Raw genomic sequence first — 20,726 nt, forward strand, 5'->3', positions numbered from 1 at the left:
AGATGTGAGCAAAAATATACATATTTAAATGATACTTCAAGGAGTAGGATTGGGAGAAATTAATATTGTCTTTATGTGTTTCTATAGGGTTAGACTGATGCATGGACATGTTATATGTTTTACTTCCAAAAGTGTGACACAGAAAAAATAAAAAATTGTAGACCATGAGAGCAAAATGAAAAACGAAGATGAATAAACATTCGTTATAAAAATAAATAAAAGTGGCTAACAAGAATAAAAGACTCTGCAGTACCAATAATTAAAGATGCAAATCAAGCAACAAAATCCTTTTTATAAAAATCTTAAATTGTAACACATTCAAGATAAGGTAATTCTCAGTGTTGATCAAGGCAGCCTGAGAACAGTGTTTTTACACAACCGTAGTATGTAGTTTGGAACAATCTTTTTGGAAATCAGCGTGAAAATAATTATTGAGCAAATAAAGATGTTAATCTAATTACCTCAGTGGATCCCCTTTCAGGGGGTACAACACCCTTCACACCATGAAAAAAATCCAAAAATGCTTTCTTGTATTTCTCTCTCCATCTCCTTCATTCCTGCTTCTAAAATCCCTTCCTTCCTCTTATCCACACAATCTCTTGAGAACCATGTTGTTCACTCCATCTTTCCCCCGGCAGGCAGAAAGGTTGGTGCTTTCCCAGCCCGGAGCCCCATGCAGAGTCAGGCTTTTCTTGTCTGACAATTTCCCTGCAGAGAATCAACCCCAGCAGGACAATCCTGTTGAATAAAATGACCAGTCCTACATTAAAGGAAATAATCCAAAATATAAACATGCAAACAGTGGTTAAGAGCTTCGACAGTGGTTTTAAATTCTGCTATTTCTTCTGTACTTTACTAATTTTCTAAAATGAGTATATATGTTGACTTTATAATCTAAATAAAACAACTGGCTTAATTGTTAAATGTTTGCAATTCTCTACAGAAGCCTGCAGTTTTCTATAACTAGTGAAAGGATTTACTGCAAGACTAATTATTCATAATTTGTAAAAACAGAGAACTTAGTCCTTCCAGACAGATACTCTGAGTGAAGCTTCAGACTTTCAAAAATAAAAATGGTCTGATTAAATATGTGCACAGGTGTTTTCCTAGGCTGCTCATTTGAGAAGAGTTCCTCATTCTTTTTGGATCAAGTACCACTTGGAGAGTCTAACTAATGGTTTGATACTCTGTCCTCAAAAATAAATATTTGCCCACTGTATCAGTTTCCCAGGGCTGCAGGAACAAAGTACCACAAACTGGGTGACCTAAAAGAAAGTACCACAAACTGGGTGACCTAAAAGCAGACATTTATCATCTCACTCTTCTGGGGGATAAAAATCTGAAATCAAAATGTCAGCAGGACATGCTCCCTCAGGGGCCTGTAAGTGATCCCATCCTGGCTTCAGGTGGTTTACTGGCAATCACTGTGGTTCCTTCTCCTGCAGATCCATCACGTTGACATGGCATTCTTCTTGTGACTTGATCTGCCTCTATGTGTGTCCAAATTTCCACTTTTTATAAGGATACCAGTCACACTGGTTTGGAGCCTACCCTAACAGCCTCATTTTAAATTGGTTGCCTCTGTAAAGAACCTGTAAAGAATGAACTCACATTCTGAGCTACTAGGGGTAGGGCTTCAACTTACCTTTTCTCACGAGACACAACTGACATGTAACACCCACCCAATGCATTGTATCATCCCATACCAGGGTATAGACACAGGGCACTCACATCTTGCCTCTGGATCGTTTGGAAGATCTTTGGAAATCTATTCTCTCTGAGCAGTCCCTGTCACTAAGTCAGATAATGAAGTTTCCAAACAAAAATGAGATCAACCCAAAAGGCAGGAAATCTTTCCACTAAGGATATTAAGAAGCTGTAAGCAAAATGTTTTCTGAAAATTATTTGCCTTCACCTCAACTTTGCTGATAAATATTGACTTGTTTCCTAACATATACTTAGGTCATCTCAACAGATTAGAAATGGGTACAATGCTGACATCCCCATGGAATCAATTGCTTCTGAAGTTCACCTGACTGGAGCAATAAAGAGTAGTTAAAACCTCTTTGTAACAGAGATTTTATTTTTGTTTTTATGCTCTTTATGAACATATTGTGTTGCATGTACATGTCATTAGCACAGAACCTAATGTGTTTTACTTAATATCATATAAAAGTTACTGCATTTTGCTCAGGTACTACATTTTTAATTTTGCAGTGAGTAATCTGTTCTAGTAGCTAATATGAAATCAGAAATCAGAGAAGCATTAGTTTTCTAGCTATTGTTTGATGGTGGGACACATTACTTATCCCTCTTCATCTGCAACTTTCCAATTTTTAAAATGGGAAAAATGATATCTACCTCATGGGAATGATATATTTGGAGTAAGAATGACTATTTCCAACTCCTAACTTCAAAGCTTATTAGCTGTACTTACTAAAGATTTATTCAATGTGTTCCTCCATGTACCCATCTCCAAAAAGACACACACACACACACACACACACAAAAGGAGATGACAGTTGTATTTATTGTACGTGTTTGTCATACAAATTAAAATCTACATGTAGCTACTGTGTCAGGATTCTTCAGAGAAACAGATCCAATAGGATGTGAGTATATATAATAGGATTTTATTATAAAGCAATAGTGGAGGCTGGTGAATGCAGGTGTGCAGGTCTGCTGGCCTTTGGGATCTGATAGGCCTGCTCTTGGGACACATTTGGGGCACAGCCTGGGGAGCAGGTCCTTGGTGACTCCTTCCCAGTGACTTATGGTGTGCCCAGTGGCATCTGCCTGTGGCATGTGACTTCCTTCCTGCTCCTGGGGACACAGCCCTCCTTCACTTGTTCTGTAAGGGCCCTCAGAGCACTGAATGGCATCCTGGGTGCTCAGCTGTTCCTGGGGCTGGGGGCTGGGTTGGAACTCTGCCATGGGGCAACACAAAAGCAGCCAGGACCTGTGAGGTGGGAGGTGCTGATGATGGCTCTCCAAGGTCAGCTCAAGGTGGGTCTGGATACTGAGCAGGCCTGTCAAGGAGCTGTCACCCACACCAGGAGCACACGGCAGCCACAGCAGCCAGTGACACAGCCCTCTTTGGTGGTGGAGGTGGGGGCCTGGGAGCCGGTGTGTGCTCCTCCCCTCTTGCACTATGTGAACCCAGATGTGTATTAAACTCCCAAACCTGCAAAAAGAAAAGGTGTGGGCTGTTAGGCTGGAGACGCAGGGGAGTGGATGTCACAGGTGAGGTGTAAGGGCAGTATGCTGGATATTTCCGTCTTGCCTGGGGAAGCCAAACTTTTTGTTTTGGTCAGACCTTTAACTTACTGGTTGAGGCCCACCCACATTATGGAGGGCAATCCGCTTACTCGTATTTCACAGTGTAAATGTTAATCCCATTCCAAAACACCCTCCACAGACATGACATGAACCATCTCAACAAACATAGGACATTCTTTCAAGTCACTGTCCTCTAGGGAGGTTAATGCCTGGCCAGAAGGAGGAAGGTGCTGAGGGCTCAGAATTTTCCTTGAAAAGTAAAAGTCATGAGGAAAATGAAGAAAGGTAAGGTGTGGACACCAAGATTTGAATAAAACATACACACACACACACACACACAAGAAAAAAAAATCAGAAAAGAGTACCTATATTTGAGATTGTAGAATAGGAATAGAAGTAGCTAAGAGGGAATCTTGCTTGCTGGGAAGAATCTAAGAAACTCATTTACAGAGACCTTCAGGAGGCAGAAATTATAGTGTATGTTTTATTTTGTAGCAAATTAAAGCTCAGAGACTGAACTTATCCTCACCAGCAATTTATTTAACACAGGTTCACTGTGGAATTTTCATAAGCCAATAGCATACAGGATAGTCTCTTATTAAGCCAACAAAGAAATAAGATGCTCACAACCAATGACAGATTAATTGTTTCAGCTAAGGGGAGATGAAAGAAATAAAGTCCATATTTAGTTGAGGCAGACCTTTTCAGAGGTTGATACTTGGGAGAGACCACCTACCCAACTGAGAGTCGACACCCAGCTGCCAATACAGAAGGACAAGTGCCCTGATGCTAGAGCACATTGCTAGGGAACATCAGCACAGGTGTTGACTGGGCAGATAGTCTCCTTCCCAGGGCTGCTGCTCAGTTTCCACTACTGCCAGTAAGGGTCACCTTTACTGTGGCAGGAGCTAATGTCCCAAGGTCTTTGGAAAGCTATTCAGATCAGCAAAAGGTAGCCTTGCCCAGACCACTGGAATGGTAGGCACCATCATAGCCAGTCAAACCTCTGCTGAATTCTGGAGGTAAAACTGCTCTAGTCTTTTAATTAGTTTCTCTTTGCACAACAGTTTTTGCGAACCTGTTTTACATCTTTCCCCCTTATCACATTGGCATTGTAAATTAATAGCTAGCAACTTCCCTTATCCCTCAAATTAAAATATATTTCAGAGATCAGTATTAGAATAGCTACGACTTGCAGCAGACTGCCCTGCCAACATTTTGCAATACTGTCTCTGGGAGTATTTCCAGGCTGTGAAGACTTTTTATGGGTATGTCAACAAAAATATAATAGCCCTACTCACTTACTGTTCAGATAAAATATATTACACTAATCTTTGAGAAGTTGTATGAATTCTTGAGTAAGTAGGTGTGTGCACATGTGCTATGCACACATTAAAGTTGACTTTTTTCAGAAAATATTATGATATCCACTTATTGAGCTTCTAACATGTGATACACTTACATTCCATGACACAGTGTGTGTAAACCAAACTGCAAGCTGCTTTTAAAATATGTGTTCTCTTTAAATTTAATCCTCAGTGAAATCCATGGGGTGCTGGTTTTCCTAAGTATAAATGAGGAAACTCAGTGTCAACTGAGCAGTGACTTTTACAGGATCCCACAGTTCTATCTACTTCCAGGCCCCATTAAACCAAGTGAATTCCAGTGAAGCCCCACAGATGACCTCTGTGCTTCTTTCCATAATCCATACAGAAAGAGAGAATGTCTCTAACCAAATCTCAAGATTTGAGGCGCAGGCAGAGCATGTGAATATTTGTATTTGGCAAACACAATAGTTTGGTCACCAGGAGTGCAGGGAAGGAGTATGTATGGGCATCACCACCACTTCCACCATTGTCTGTAGGGAGGGGCTGAATATGTCATAGGATGTCTTCCCAAATCAGTAGACTATCCAAATGCTGATCTGGAAAGTCAGTAAATGTGCATTATACCATCCCTGTCACTTGACCTTTCTAGTCATTGGCTTACTAAAATGCAAATATACCCATCATTTACTTTGCAGACTATGGGTGCAAATAATTAAATATTAGTATTATGCCCAAGTTTTGATAGTTCTGGGGGTAGAACTCCAGCACCTCACACAAACACACACACACACACACACACACACACACACACACATGCACTCTTCCAGGTTCCTCCCCTTTCATAGTAACTGGAGATCTTCCCAGGGAATCATTATATTCATGAGCAATGTTACCTTCCCCTGCAAGTAGTTACTTAATTACCTTAGCTCCCTTCTGTGCTGATGATTCATAATCCCTTAGTGTCACCATTTTTGTTACTAGGCTGTTCCCAGATAGGCTTGTTCATTTTGCCAGAACCACCTTTAAATCGTCAGTCCCCATTCCTGTGGTCACCATCCGCAGGGCCACCATCTGTCATGTTGGGGACAGACTCCAACAGCTACACTCAGGCTGCCGCCTGCACTTCTAGACTCCCGGCTTTGGAGCCCCCACTTACAGCTCCCTCTGGCTGTTGCTCTGGAATATCTGGCTCCCAGCTAATCTCTCTTTGCTCCATTTAATTGATCGCCCATTGGTGACCACTACTCACTCTCCCTCCTCCACCTTCCTTTAAGTAATGAGGGAAACAGTGCCCTTCTCCTTGTATAAAGGCTTTAAATATCAAATACCTAGATACTGAGGTCTAAAACTCTTACTTTATGCGCTTGTTTTTTCTCCCTAGATTGTGCCCCTTATGTTCAGTGGCTAGACTGAGTTTGGTTCAAGTAACAATGAACACACAGTTCTCAAAGCCATTATTCTACTCTGATCCTCAAGCTCTGATCCCAACTTGTATTGGATTCTTTTCTAAAAGAGAATTCTTTTCAGAGGTTTCTATAATCCCCTCTTGAAATTTCCCCCTTATCAATTAAGCTTCAAGTCCTCAGGAGTATCTGAATAATAAGACTCAATCATTTGTCCTCTTCAGATTCCTTCACTGGAAGGCTTCTTATCTTATACATAAACTAGTTAATACAAATAGACACCTGGGCTTGAGAAAACTCTGAATCATATATCCAATCCCTGTTCCTTCAATCAGGAAATTTTTTTTCAAACTTCATATTTATGTTTCTCTTCATTAAAGCCTGAATTCTTTCTGAGACTGAAATCATCAACAGTGAATTTCTAATCTTTTCCATCTTTTATCTCTTTTTCCTTCTACTTGGAAGTAAAGACTAAGGATTAAAAAGGAGCTAAATCTTGGAGTTTACTACATGCTGAAATTATTTTAAATGCTTTACATAAATTACCATTTGAACCCTCACCACAACACTATAATTTATAAGCTAGGTACTACTATCATCATCCCCATTTTACAGATGGAAAGGGTAAGGCACAAAGAGTGTATGTGTGACATACTAAGAAATGCGTATTAGGTCTCTGGCCCTGATTCTTGATTATATTTGGTCTTTGCCACATTTCCTGAAAACCTGGGTATCTCTGAAAAGGCAAGTGTCTTTATGTATGCTAATGAAATGGCTGGAGGCTGGGGGCTCCTGGATAGCCTCAGGGTGGCAGTCGGTTGCTCAGGATAGTACCCCTGTAATTACAGGGCTGGAAGATTGGAACTTTAAGCCCTAGTGTCCAACCTCCAAGAGGGAGTTGGTCTGGAGTTTGACCTAATCACCAATGGTCAATGTTTTAATCAATCATGACTAAGTAATGAAGCCTACATAAAACTCCTAAGTGGCAGAGGTCAGAGAGCAACTGGGTTGGTGAACAGGTGGGGGCGTTGGGATGTGGCTTATCTGGAGAGGGCCTGGAAGTTCTGTGTTCCTTCTCCCATACCTTCCCTGCCCTGTGCATATCATCCATTTGGCTGTTCCTGGTTGTATCCTTTTATCATAAATGAGTAATCTAGTAAGTAAATTGTTTTCCTGAGTTCAGTGAGCCATTCTAAAATATTACAGAACCTGAGAAGAGGGTTGTAAGAACCTTCAATTTGTCACCACATTAGTCAGAAGCTGTGAGTAACCAGTGGACCCACTATTTGTGATTGGCACCTGAGGTTGGGTGTGGAGATGTCTTGTGGGATTTAACCCTTAACTTGTGGTATCTGACACTAACTCAGGTATGTAGTGTTCAAATTAAATTGAATGTATGACACTCAGCTGGTGGCTGAAGAGAATTGGAAAATTGCTTGTTGTGGCTAAAAAAACATACACATTTCCTGGCCAGAAGTGTTGAAAGTAGAATATGGAAAGAGTGCAGAGAGAAAAATAATGTGAGTGTTTTTATTCCAGTATAATACCATTCGAAGTCACACTATTTGTATGTGACAGAGTCAGAAATTGAACCATGCAAACTGACTAAAGGGTCTATACTTCTAAACACTGTTAACTACATTAAAAATAGGTGCTTGGCCCTGGAAGACCTGCCTCTGATGTACCAGTTTGTTGTCTTCACAGGTGCAGAGCCCAATGTGACAGTTCCTGTGTCCTCTTGTTGTGGGATATATGCCATAGATCACAAGAAGTTTCTCATTTATGTGAGTTTTGAGAAAAATCTATCATGGGTGCCTTTTAATGTATCACATGGGAAATTCATAAGGTTTGCTTTGCTATTTAAAATGAAAATGTGGTGTAAGATTCAGGATCCTGATTACTATATCACAAACTTGTATATAAATATTTAGGAAAATAGAAATACAGTTTATATTTAGCTGACATTTTATGATTATTTTTGGTTTGGTTGAATATGGTTAATGTAATAATACATTTGTGTTCAAGGAAGTAAAAGCTTAAAATATGACCAACTATAAAAAAAAAATAGGTGCTTGGCAAAGGATAGGTAAAATCTGACCTTCAACTACATAACTTAGTTCACTCTTAGTTACTTCTTTTTTAATATCAGTGATGATGGTATAATTCTTTTGGTATAACTAATTTTATTTTTTTCAATGCCTAATCAGTGTAGGATATTTCATAGTTGTGTAGTAAACACTCTGATTTACATTATGATTTTTGTTTACAATATTTTTGTAGTTTTACATTATTTGTTTCTTCTTTATGTACAGGTATATTCTGATATAAAATCTAGTTCAACTAAATCTCATTGCATATATTGTTAACTATTGAATTCTCAATGTTCAGCATAATTCCTGGAACATTTTTTTCTGCCTGATAAATATTTGTTGAATAACCATATTAGTTAATGAGTAATGGGCACTATGCTATATGCTAAGGTTAAAAAGATAAAATGAGATGTGGTTCTTGACCATGTGACATAGATATATGAAAAGTTAATAGTGCAATTCAGTAAATGCTAAGATGGGTAATTCAGAACATTAGTGAAGATAAAAGGCTGATGCATTTTTGTGCCTCTATGACATTTAAAGACGCGAAGATTTTAAAAACCAAATAGCAGAGTTTTAATTTACACACGCATTCCTTTTTGTCTTTCCTCTTCAAGGTGACCCTGCTAATGGTAACAGTATACTGTCTGAGGATAACTACAGAGAGATAGATTTGTACTGATATGCTTTACAAATTGAAACCTAAATGGTCAGTGTGTTGTCTGTTTACTATCTATAGTCACAGTCTGGGGTTCTTTTGGTCTTTGCAGTGATGACTAATCATCCTTTAATAGCCAGGGAAAAGCTCTATTCCAAAGGGAATGTTCTACATCTATTTCAGCATGGTTCACACTTAAAGTTTGTTATCTCTGCCATCGCAGCCTGGCTGCCTCACTTAATCTGGATATTTTCTCCAGTCCACCCTGGCCTCAGTTAAAGGCATAACCTTGCTCCTCCCTTGACCTAATACATTCCGATACACTACATTCTGTTAGGATAGCTTTTTGGCCAAAATTCTTTCTATTAATGCATTTCCAAGGGAGACACCTTTACCAAGAGCCTACTGTATGCTCTGAGAAATAAAAAAGAAAGGAAATCCTGGTCCCATTCTCAAATATTTGAAATGAGGCTAAAAGGACAGAATTTCTGCTTAAGAAACAACTGCAGAACAATAAAAGTAAGTAATCAAGAGGTAAAATGTGTGAAACAGTTAACAAGTGTTACAAGGAAACCTTTTCATCACATCGCACTCAAATGGTTGAAAATTAAAAACAAAGGAAGAAAACCTTGAAAACAACTAGAGGGAAAAAGACATTATCTAAGGTGGACAAAGATTTGAATGTCTGTGGGTTTCTTCTCAGAACCTATGAGACAGAAGGAAATAGCAAGACATGTATACAACATACTGGAATGAGGCAAAAGAACCATCAACCTAGAACTCAATAATACACAAAAATATCCTTTAGAAATAAAGGTGAAATAAAGAAATGAGAATTCATTGCCAACAGAACTGCCGTAAAAAAATGCTATTGGAAGTTCTGCAAATAGAAGGGTAGTGATTCCAAAATGAAACTTGAAAACTTAGAAATGAAGGAAGAGCAACAGAAACAGCAATTATCTGGGTAAATCTAACAGACTATTTTTCTTCTTGAGTTCCTTAAAATATATTTGATAGTCAAAAGCCAAAGTTAAACATTCCCTTGAGGGTTTTTTAATACACAAACATCTAACTTACGTGTGGTGACTACAACATAATGGAGAGAGGGTAAAAACATTCATACTACGGTAGGACTTTTCCATTCCACTTGAAATGGTAAAACATTGATTTAAGAGGGATGAGAAAAGTGTGATTTTTTTAATATTATAATCCCTAGACTAACCACAAAGTAACTCTTCAAAAAGATGCAGTAAAAAAGTACTAGAAAATTCAAATGCAATACAAAAATCTTCAAATAACACCCAAAGAGGCATGAGAAGGAAAAACCGAATGCAAGCAGTAAACAGATAATGCAATGTAGACCTTAATTCAAACATATCAAAAATCACATTACATGTAAATAATGTAAACAGCATTAAAAGACAGAGCATGACAGAATGTATTAAAATGGCTCATTATATGTTGTATACAAGAAACTCATTTCAGATATAATTATATAGTAGGATAAAAATAGAAGAATAAAGAAGGAAATACTATGCAGATACTGATTTCTATATTGAGTGGCTATAATGACATTAGACAAATTAGACTCAAGAGCGAGGAGTATTATTAGTGACAGAGAGGGATTACTGTGTAACAATAAAATGGTCAGTTCACATAAAAGACATGACAATAAAAAAATATATATGATAACAGAAGTTCAAAATACATATTTGACAAAACCACTGTGCAAAAGTTTGAGCTTCTCCTAAAGTTAAACAAACACCTCATGACCCACCAATTGCACTCTTGAGTATTTATCTTAGAAATGTGGAAACTTATGTTCACATGCAAACCTCTACAAAAATGTCTATATCAGTTCTATTCATAACTGCCAAAAAATTGGAAATAACCCCAATATTCATTCAACAAGCAAACAGATGCATAAACTGTGGCACATCCATAAAGTGAAATAACAAGCAACAATAAAAAAGAGTGAACTGCTAATACACACAACACCTTGGATGGATCTCAAAATCATTATGCTCAAAATGTGACATAATGCATGATTCTGCTTCTATGTCATTCTTGAAAAGATCAAAATATGAGTAATGAGAAATTCATCATTGATTTGCAGGGTTTGGAGTTAGAGAGAAGATATGATTATAAAGTGATAGCAGAAGGCAAGTTTGGGGAAGTGAAGTATTTTGAATCCTAATTGTGATGGTGATTGCATAAATTGTGATGGTGATTATAACTAATCACATACTAAAATTCATAGAACCAACACCCCAAAAAAAGTCAGTTTCACTCTATGATAAATTTAAAATAATAAAATAAAATGTAAGCACTGCATCCAGACTTTCCCCAAATTGCTCTCAAGTACATGGATTATCTCACCCATATATACATGTGTTATATGTCCATGTGTTATCTTCATTTTTATCTCCTTATATTAGAAAAAGGCAATTTTTTGCCTACTTCCTTTTATTCTCAACATGACAAATGCTGAAGTCAGATTAGGAGGTGTCTTTTGGAGGAAAGGGAAAGTTGTAAGAGAATTCTTGAGCGTCATGGTTTAATATCTTTACTAGAGGCATTTATATGGAAGGGTACATTTTTTCTAGATTCATCAGGTAATCTAATTCCTAGGTCCATAAAAAAATATTTGAAATGCAAATTTGAAAAATATAATAAAACCAACAAACTCCTATGTAGCATATAAAACCCACTTAAAATCTTAAGTCCTCTGAAGCTTTCTCCAAACTCCTGGCTTCTGCCACTCGTACTTTCATGCACCCATACCAATATGGTCATGCCTCAGTTGTAAACCTAGTCATATTTCATATAATTATTCATGCATGTGTGTATGTATGTGTGTGCATGTGTGTGCACCTATGTCTATATACTCATGTGTATGTGTATATCTCCCTCACTGTTCTACCTGGAAAGAGAGTGTTTGATCTTCCAATCCTTGGTGTTCTGCAATCACAAGGCTGGCACCAACAATCAAGCATTGAACCAATACTGAATAAGAAAGTATGTAGAACTATTACATCTAGTAATGGTCCAAGCAGAACTTAGTTTATTTTTCCTGGCATCTCGGCACTGGCTATAATTTCCTGGCTTGGAGGTATTGGATGCTGCATGATCCACTCTTTTTTCCCTTTATTTTATTTATTTTTTGCCCTTTAAGTGTGGACCCTGAGGAAAAGAATTCATTATCTTACCAGGATGACAAAACCACTGTGAATTTAAAAAAGCCTAGCCTAGTTCTTTGGTGGGATTACTATAGTTGGTGTTGCTGCGATATTCTATTGAAACATCGTGGTATGGGATTTAACTTGCCAACCCGTCATTGACTCAAGGCCATGATTAATCTCTATAATAGTTATTGTATTTATTTGGTGATTCTAGGAACAATGATCATATCAGCCATATTAATTTTAGACACTACAGACCATGTTCAATTTTCTACTTGTCAACCCCCTAAAATGATTATTTAATAATGACTACAAGAGAGGAAGAAAAGATTCGATTCATATCACTTATACTTATTTCTGTCAAAATTAGTGTCCTTAAACCTTTGATTTCTAGCTTCTACAAGTTAATCTGTCACGTGATGAATTGCTTTTTTTTGTTTTTTGTTTTTTTGGCTTGATTACACAATCGAAAAGAGCTCAAAGGGAGAAACTTTATGAAGTGAATATTGACTCCCATTTTACCTGGACAATCAGGTTTAAAAGTACTAAACTTCCAAAGAATATTGAGATACTTCAACAAATTTGATGAATCACGAACTGTAAGATCACAACAGAAGCTGGGCTCATTTCAGTTCTCAAGCTCTGATGTAATGCCTGCACATTATATAAAATTCTGAGCAACTGCAGAATTCCATATAGAAAGCAAGGACATATTTCAAGACAGTTACCTGTTTTCTTGTGTTAAAAAAGATGGAAATAAATGCTTGCCACTAAGCTGCGGAATATGTATGGTGTTTTTTTAAAAAAATGAATGCTTAAAAGGAAAAATAATAATTATAATAACAATACTAAGCTTTTAAGAAATGCTTTTTATCTTCAAAGCATTTCACAGAACTGTACATACTCAATCTCTGCACCCTAAAAGCATCTTGCCAAAATATTATGTTTTACAACAGATGCATTTCAGAAGGGTTTCACTCATCTATACATTTTCTTAGGCATAAGTGTGTATGTTTAAAAAATAAAATAGGCTGTAGAAAATCCATCAAAGCCTTTCTTTTTAATGCAAATAAGCTTCTTTATACTCTTTCTAGAGGAAAGAAATGTTCTGTTGAAACTAACCATTAGCCCAATTCTGTTGGATCTGTATAATAAGGGTCATTTTGTTGAGGACTGAGGTTTAGCTATTCTGTGTCTCCACTCAGGTCCAAACAAATGGAAATAGGCTTAAATGGCAAAGGGCTAAGCAGACATATTTTTAGTAACTTACTATACTGTGCAAGAATTAAATTCACTTCAAATAAAAATCTTCATTAAAAGTAGTAATTTAGTAGAAACTGAGTTGGACCTTATTATAATGATGAAGTCAAATCCTTTCCAGCTGCATGATCGAAAAGCATTTTCAGATAGGTCTCCTGACCTTACAGGAGAACACACAAACACTGAGTGGGAGAATTCAAGCAGGGACTGCCTTCAGCCACTCTGGGGAAGTAGGTGAAGTGCCTGCTACACCTGATCTCTGTCTTATTATGCTACATTTCATTGAGAGTCCAAGTGAACGCCTCTCCTCCAAACTGCACAGTGATACAAGTGCCAGCCCAGCACCTCTTTTCTTTAGTTCCTTTCTTCCTTTCTATTTCAAAAAATTACATCAGCAATGCATGTTAAGTGTTGAACAAATTAAATTTAGAGAGGTGAATAGGCAGGAAAGAAAAGCAAAAATCTCACTCATCCCTAACACTGCTAAATTCTTCTGGATCTTTTCCATAAATAGGTATCTTATTTAATAAAAACATGTTCTCATTATATCTGTATAAATTAACATTTTTTAAGACCTAGTATATATCCTTACAAGTTTTCATGATAATATATGTGCCATTGTTCTGAACTTTATATGGCATTATATTTTCTTAATGTCATTTACTAAATGTAATGATCCTTGAATTTACTGTATCATAAAAAATCACCTAGAAGCTTGCTTAAAAATATGCAGTTATAGCCCTATGCTGGATGCTTTTGCATTAGAATCTCCAGGAAAGGGTTTTAAGAATATCTATTTTTAACAAGCCCTAATTCAAGTTGTGTTTTGTATGTTTTGTTGAATTCCCATTAAAAAAAACCAACTCTCCAGTATTATATCTATTTACCATGGTCCAGCCTGACTTTCTTTTTTTTTCTTAAACACAAAGAAGTAGAATTCCTTGCTCACACAGAATGCACATTTAAAATATTTCAGCATATATTGCCAAAACGTTCTTAATCAGGCTATTCCTGGTAGAATGCTGGTTGGCAGAATCAAAGGTAATTGGATGCAAGACATTTGTATGTGCTCGCCTTTCGGGGCATTGTGCTTCTAGAGCAGGCGATGAGCAGGAACCTCCATCTTCACATCAGCTCTAAGTTTTAACCTCTGTAACTAGCATTAAAAATTGGAGGATGAATTCTAAAGCTTTCAACTCGTTTTGTAGAAAATATCAAATATGTAAGTACAGAAAAGATTCCTTGTTTAATCTGTTCTCAAAATGTTAATACATTAAATATTCACTATGGAATTTTGAAAGTAGAAATTTGGCACTTCTTCTAACCTAGGGTTCCTATAATTTGGTTATTCATTAAGCCACATGGGATAATTATTAAAAGACAGATTTCCAAGGTCACCTAAATCACTAAAGGAGGTGTCTGGTAATCTGCGTTTTCCTAAACCCCCTTAGATGTCTCTAGTTCAGTCAGGCAGGACCACCTCTGCTCTACCCCACATTCCCAATTTTGGAGATGAGAAAAACAGCCCAGGGTAATTCATTGTTTGACCGTATGGCAGATGCAAGTGACTGACAAGGGCTGTGATTAGAAACCATGTCCCTGTCTGCAGCTGTTGTGTGCTTTCCGGTATTTCACTCTATGATTAGGTCTATGCAGCATTTATCCAAAAAATAGGTATTTTTATTACAATGATACAAAGAAAAGCGACTATTTTACAAATTCAATTATACTTAGACATACAAAATTTGCCAAAATAACTAACACTGCTTTACTATCCAACAAAATAGTACTTAACCTAACACTTTTAGGCTTTGTAATAAGGATAGCTTCCCTGCTAGTGGAAAATAAAGTGAAATATTTCAGAACTTTTTCCAAATATAAAGTATTTCACATAACTGCCCCCTTTTCTCTCCAAAGAGCCCTTATTTAAAATTTTCCTTTCAATTCTTCTGAATATATCAGAGAAAGCTTCATTTTGTGCTATACTTAGACATACAAAATTTATTTAAATATTTTCTTTCACAGTTATTCAACTCTTCCTCCAACCTGAGCATAGGCATTGACCCCGTAGTTAGCAAAGAGAGGCAGGAAGGCAGGAAGGCGGGGTTCTAAACAGCACTAAATACATGTAACTTCAGCTACGAAGCCTAAAATCTGTAAGGGTTTCTCTGTTCTTGATAACCAAGTGAGTTTATTCTAAGTGCATGAGTTTATTCTTCCTTATCTTTATTACTTTAAAATGCATGTGATTCTGGATCAAGTTATATTACTGAGTTAGATATCTTCCTAAGTGAATATATATAATTTTTGTTTCAAGAAAAGCTCTAAGATAGCATTGAATCTGCATAAGCAATTTGATCTGCCCACTTGGGATTACTCAGGTAAAACCCTCTTCTATGATATATATCTCATTAATGCTACAGAATTTAGGGGCATTTCAATATTGAGCCAATATTTCATTACTTTTATCTCTCTGAGAAGAATACTGTTCTGAATTGGAATGTCTCACGGTTGCCATCACCCTGACAAACTACTGTGCGTGCGCCTTCTGAGTGATAGGAATGCGGATAAATAGTGTTTCTTATTTTTACCACTGCAAAATGCTACCATAATATTTCATTTTGGAGAAAAAAGTTATGTGAATTTTCCAAAATTTAACTTGATGAAGATATGAAATCCTTTAATTTATTCAATTTTAAAAATTTAAAACATTACTTTCATCAAGATTGTGTGTATATGTGTGTACCTAGACAGTATCAAGAAAAGAAACAATTTGTTGATGGAGCTGGACCTTTATATATGCATGCTGCATAATTTCTTATTCTCACATATACTATGTACCTCAGATAATATGTATATAATCATGTGTATAAACATAGATTTGATTCAGTGAGTTTCTGATATTGCAATAAAATATTCTGAACACATAATAGACTCAAGAGTATCCAGTTAGATGTTGCTTAAGCTTCTTAAATTCAGTAAGTTAAAAATTGAGTCTTCCCTTTGCCATATCGCATCCAAATTTACTTCTTGTATTCTGTTTTCATGAACAGCATTGCCATTATTCATGACATTTCCCCCAACACATGGAAAGTCAAGTCCCAAATATTGTAATTCCTAAAAAACCTTCACAGTTAGATTTTCATCCAATTGTATTCCATGGAGTGTAAGTTTTGTGGGATGTTAATAGGCGTTGCTTAATAAAAAAAAAGAAAAGGAAGAGGAGGAGGAAGGGGAGAAAAAGAAAGCTTTTTGGAGTAATTATATTCGGAGAACACAGTATCAAGCAAAATAAACATAGTTCTTAACTTCAGACTTAGATGGAAACTTTAAAGAATTAATACACAGAATAATAACCACTCTAAATTAGCTTTAACTTGAACCATTTTTTAAAATCTTAATTAATTTTCTTAGAATGCATCAAACTAAGAATGTATGATGGAAACACTATTTGTTTTTTCAAAGAAGCATATCACTGCAATGTTTTGGGCAACAGTGTTAGCCTATCCCCTTGTTAACTCTATCTCCAAATCTAACTCTAACTCAAACCTCCACCATCCTTTACTTGGTTTCTGCTGAGGAACATCAACTATTATCCTTCACTTTACCATATATTGGTCACAGCCTACTCCTCCCAGACTTCACCCAGCTGTCAGACTGAACTTTCTACATGCTGAATCTGTCCTAAAATTCTCTCCATAGCTTTAAAGAGAAAGTCCAGATGCCTTAACACAAAAAAACAAAGTGCTTCATGGCTTCATATCTTTGCCCCAACTCTGAGTACAGCCCCACCAAACTTGGTGCCAGAAATGTCCCACGCTCTGCCATTCTACTGCATATCTGCGCCCCCTACCCCATGTTTTCTTGATCCCATGCCTGCCTAGCTGATGCTCATTCTTTAGGAATTGCCACTGGAGTCCTTCCTCAGTGATATCCTCTCCCCGTCACTCCCAGAGCCCCAAATCTGATGTGGGCATGCACTTTCCACCACCATTCCCTGACTTACCCCAGGGCACTGAGCACTGAGTGAATTTTAACTACTGACTTACTCATTTTTCCTCACCAAGAAGTGTGACATTCATCTTCATGCCTGCAAATGGCTAGCATTGGTAAATGTTCAAAGAAATTATTAATTAGTAAATTAATTAATTTCTACAACATGTAATAATATCAGTGTCAGCACCGGGGTGGGTCTTTCAGCATTCTAATGTCAAGGAACACTCTGGGCACAGGCAATATAGCTGAGTCACGTAAAGCCCAGGAGCCAGACCACCAGTTATCACAGCTCGATCTTTTACTAAGCATGTGATGCTGGAAGATTTGGCTTGCATGATTTTTAACTGATTAAGTAATAAACACAAGATTAAAAAGTTCAGAACTGTTGACTCCAAGTTAGTATTACATTTCCTCTCACTATTATACAAAGTGTTTAGAGTTGCAAGCATCTAGGTTACTTGGAATTAACTTTTGGTATATTTGCATAGTCTTACTGATCTCTAGTTGACTTACTAGTCTTACCTGTTTTCCTTGGTGCTTAGCACCTTCAAGGGTACTAGTTTCTCCATATCCATTACAGCATTTATCTGAGGCTTCCAGGTTGATGTGAGTAACAAATTGTGACCTATCTGAAAAGTCCATAATGCTCAAACTTCTGAATCCCAGGCATGGGGAAATCTAAGAAAACAATACAGTTCTCCCTGATTAACCTGCTTGTTTCCACTCTTGCCCTTGTAGTTTATACTCAACACAGCAGGCATAGCAATGCTTTTAGAGCTGAATCCCATCATGTCATTTCTCTTCCAAAAATTTTCAAGTGGCTCCCAATTTCAAATTTAAACCCAAAGTCAGCCGTAGACTTGCACAAGGTCCTCCACAATCAGTACCCCACCACTGCCCTTCAGCCTTTATCTCCTACTGGTCTTTTCTCAGTCATGCGGCTCCAGGATGACTGCCCTCCTCACCATCTTCTGAACCCAGAAGGTACAACCCCAAAGGCTCTGCCATGAATCTGGACAGCAGGCCCTCAGACATCCACATATATCACTCCTTCTCTTCAAGTTTTTGCTTTAATGCCAGCTTCTCAATGAAACTACCTTTCTGTATAAAAGTAATCCCTCATATCCTTGATTTTCCAATACTCTCCCTGTTTTTTTCCCTACTACTTATAGTCATAAAAATGAACAAATTAATTCTTATTGTTCTTACCCATGTCTGCCTATTAAAACATAATCTTCATGAGAACACAGGTTTATATCTTTTTAGTTCCCTGTATGTCCATTCCTACATACTAAGTGCTCAGATTATACTTTCTGCTTATATAAATTCATCCCACGTCTTAGACTTCTGTGTAGAACTTGGTCTTAGTGTGGAGAGTGTTGGAAAAGAAGTCTGAACACATCTTGCATCTTAACATCTTAACTCCCAGAACAGAGCTTTCTAATTTTAGCAGGTATTCTGTGCTATAAAGTACCTAAAAAATAGAGATGAGAATTTTGTAATTAAATGAAGAGAGATGCAGCAGAATTGTTTGACTTTCTTCCATCATTTCTGTCTTTTTTAGAAGTTGTGTTTTTTCTACATTTTAAACATCGCTTGAAATTATATCTGCTCAATTATTTCCTCTCAATTCCCAGGTCAATGCCCTTGGTCAAGTTACTCTTAGACTATGTTACATTGTGCCATCGTATGTCTTCATAACACCTTTTGGTTCCTTGAGCTATAACCATTCTACGGTTTTGGGATCACTGGTAAATTCACCAAGTCCCCTAAAGGCCACACTAGGCTGTTTTGTTCACCATGATGTCCCTGTGGGCAAGTAAAGTTCTTCACACAGAGTAAGTGACAAACAAATACTAACTAAAAGAATGAAACTCTTACTGAAACCTTTGCAGTAGTCTCCGATCTACTCCCTTCGACTTCAGTTGCTCCTCTGTTTCTTCCACTCAACATTCTGCAGAGGCAGCATTCTTCTAAAAAATAAAATGTGTTCAATTCTCTTGCTTGCTAACAACCATGTATTACCACCTACAGGAGGAATCCAAATCCCTTAAATGTCTCTATAAAATGGTCCCAGACTCTTTTTATGGCTTTCTCTCTAGTGATTCATTCTACATCCTTCATATTCTAGTCATAGAACAAACAACATTTCTTTCAAAGTGTCTACTCTTCATACCAAAATATCTTTACACGTACTGTTCTGTCTGCTGGGAAGTAGTCAGCTCATAACTGTCTTGGTCTTGCAGGCTCTTTGGGGTTGACTGATACTGTTTATACAATAAAAAGCCCACCGTTCCTCCTTCCATCTGCTCATGATTTCATCTTATAACATTTATTATGATATGCATGTTTTTTTTTCTTTTTTTATAACTGGTAAAGGTGGGTTGAATGGGCCAGGAAGGGAATGCTACAGAATGACAACCCACCACCCCTCTCCAGATCCTGCTTCTGAACTCCTGAAGTGAAGGGAGATTAGGATCATATCTAATTGAACTATCCCTGAGAAAATTAGTAAGGTACTTGGTATAAGCACATCCTTGGGTCCTTTGTGCCAGAGACAATAGTAACTAGGGAGGAGACCGCCATCTTCACCTGGCAAGTAGCCAGAGCTTCCTATGACCACAGATAGCTCAGCATGGACATCCTTACTCTCCAGGGTCAGGTCCGGCAGTGAACATTCACCAAGTCACCTCACAGATGGAGAGTTGGGGAAAGGATGGAAAAAGAAGTTAAGAATAGGGCACATGCTTCATTGTGACTGTATAGTCACAGTAGTGTGAGGGGACATGTGACTCGTGTCTCTGGGAACAACCAGAAATGACCAAGGTATAGCCTGAAGTGAACAAGTATTAATCAAATTGATGGAGATAAGGGCAGCTTACAAAGCAAAAAGTAAAAATAGTTACATATTTGATCATTATAGACTAGTGAGGCCAAGGCATTTAGAAAATAAAGACACTCAGTGCAAGGGCCATGTCCTTACCAAAGCCTTTGTTGGAATCTTTTCTGTCTCCATCTTCTGTCCCTGTGAAATAACTTTCTACATGCCATTTAAGTCCTAGAGTCTAGATACTCTAGCCTTTTCGCTGTTGTCAGACAAATCGCCATTATACCTTAGGACCTTTTCACTTGCTGCCACTTCTGCCTTGAATTCTCTTCCTCTCAAAGAGCTCTATCACTAGCTTCCTCAATTCCTTCAGGTGTTTGTTTAAAAAGTACTTAAATGAAGCTTTTCCCAACTACCTGTCTAAAATCTCCATACCCTCAGTAGTACATATTTATTTACCATGCTTTTTGTTTTTATCTACTAGGCACTAATCATATATATATGTATAATGTATATACTTCCCTTGATTTCTGTCTGTTTCATCCATTAGAATTCAAACTCTAATGAGAGCAGAAATTCCTGTGTCTGTTTTTCCTCACTGTTGCATCCTCACTGGCTAGAACAGTGTATAGTAAATAACACATACCTACAAACATTCATATAATGAAGGGATGATCTGTCTATATGTCTGCTTCCTCCACTA

At 37.3% G+C, this 20,726-nt stretch overlaps 1 protein-coding gene across 1 annotated transcript in view; it reads left to right on the plus strand.

The window, feature by feature from the left end:
- LOC140845302 (uncharacterized) overlaps positions 1–20,726 on the plus strand; it is a 136,762-nt gene that overhangs the window by 29,134 nt on the left and 86,902 nt on the right. The window contains exon 3 of the mRNA XM_073219285.1: positions 7,715–7,794. Coding sequence (XP_073075386.1) covers positions 7,715–7,794 — 80 coding nt within the window. The remainder of the gene's footprint in view (positions 1–7,714; positions 7,795–20,726) is intronic.

Source organism: Manis javanica, chromosome 12, assembly GCF_040802235.1.
Source record: "Manis javanica isolate MJ-LG chromosome 12, MJ_LKY, whole genome shotgun sequence".
In the NCBI taxonomy this organism is placed as follows: Eukaryota; Metazoa; Chordata; class Mammalia; order Pholidota; family Manidae; genus Manis; species Manis javanica.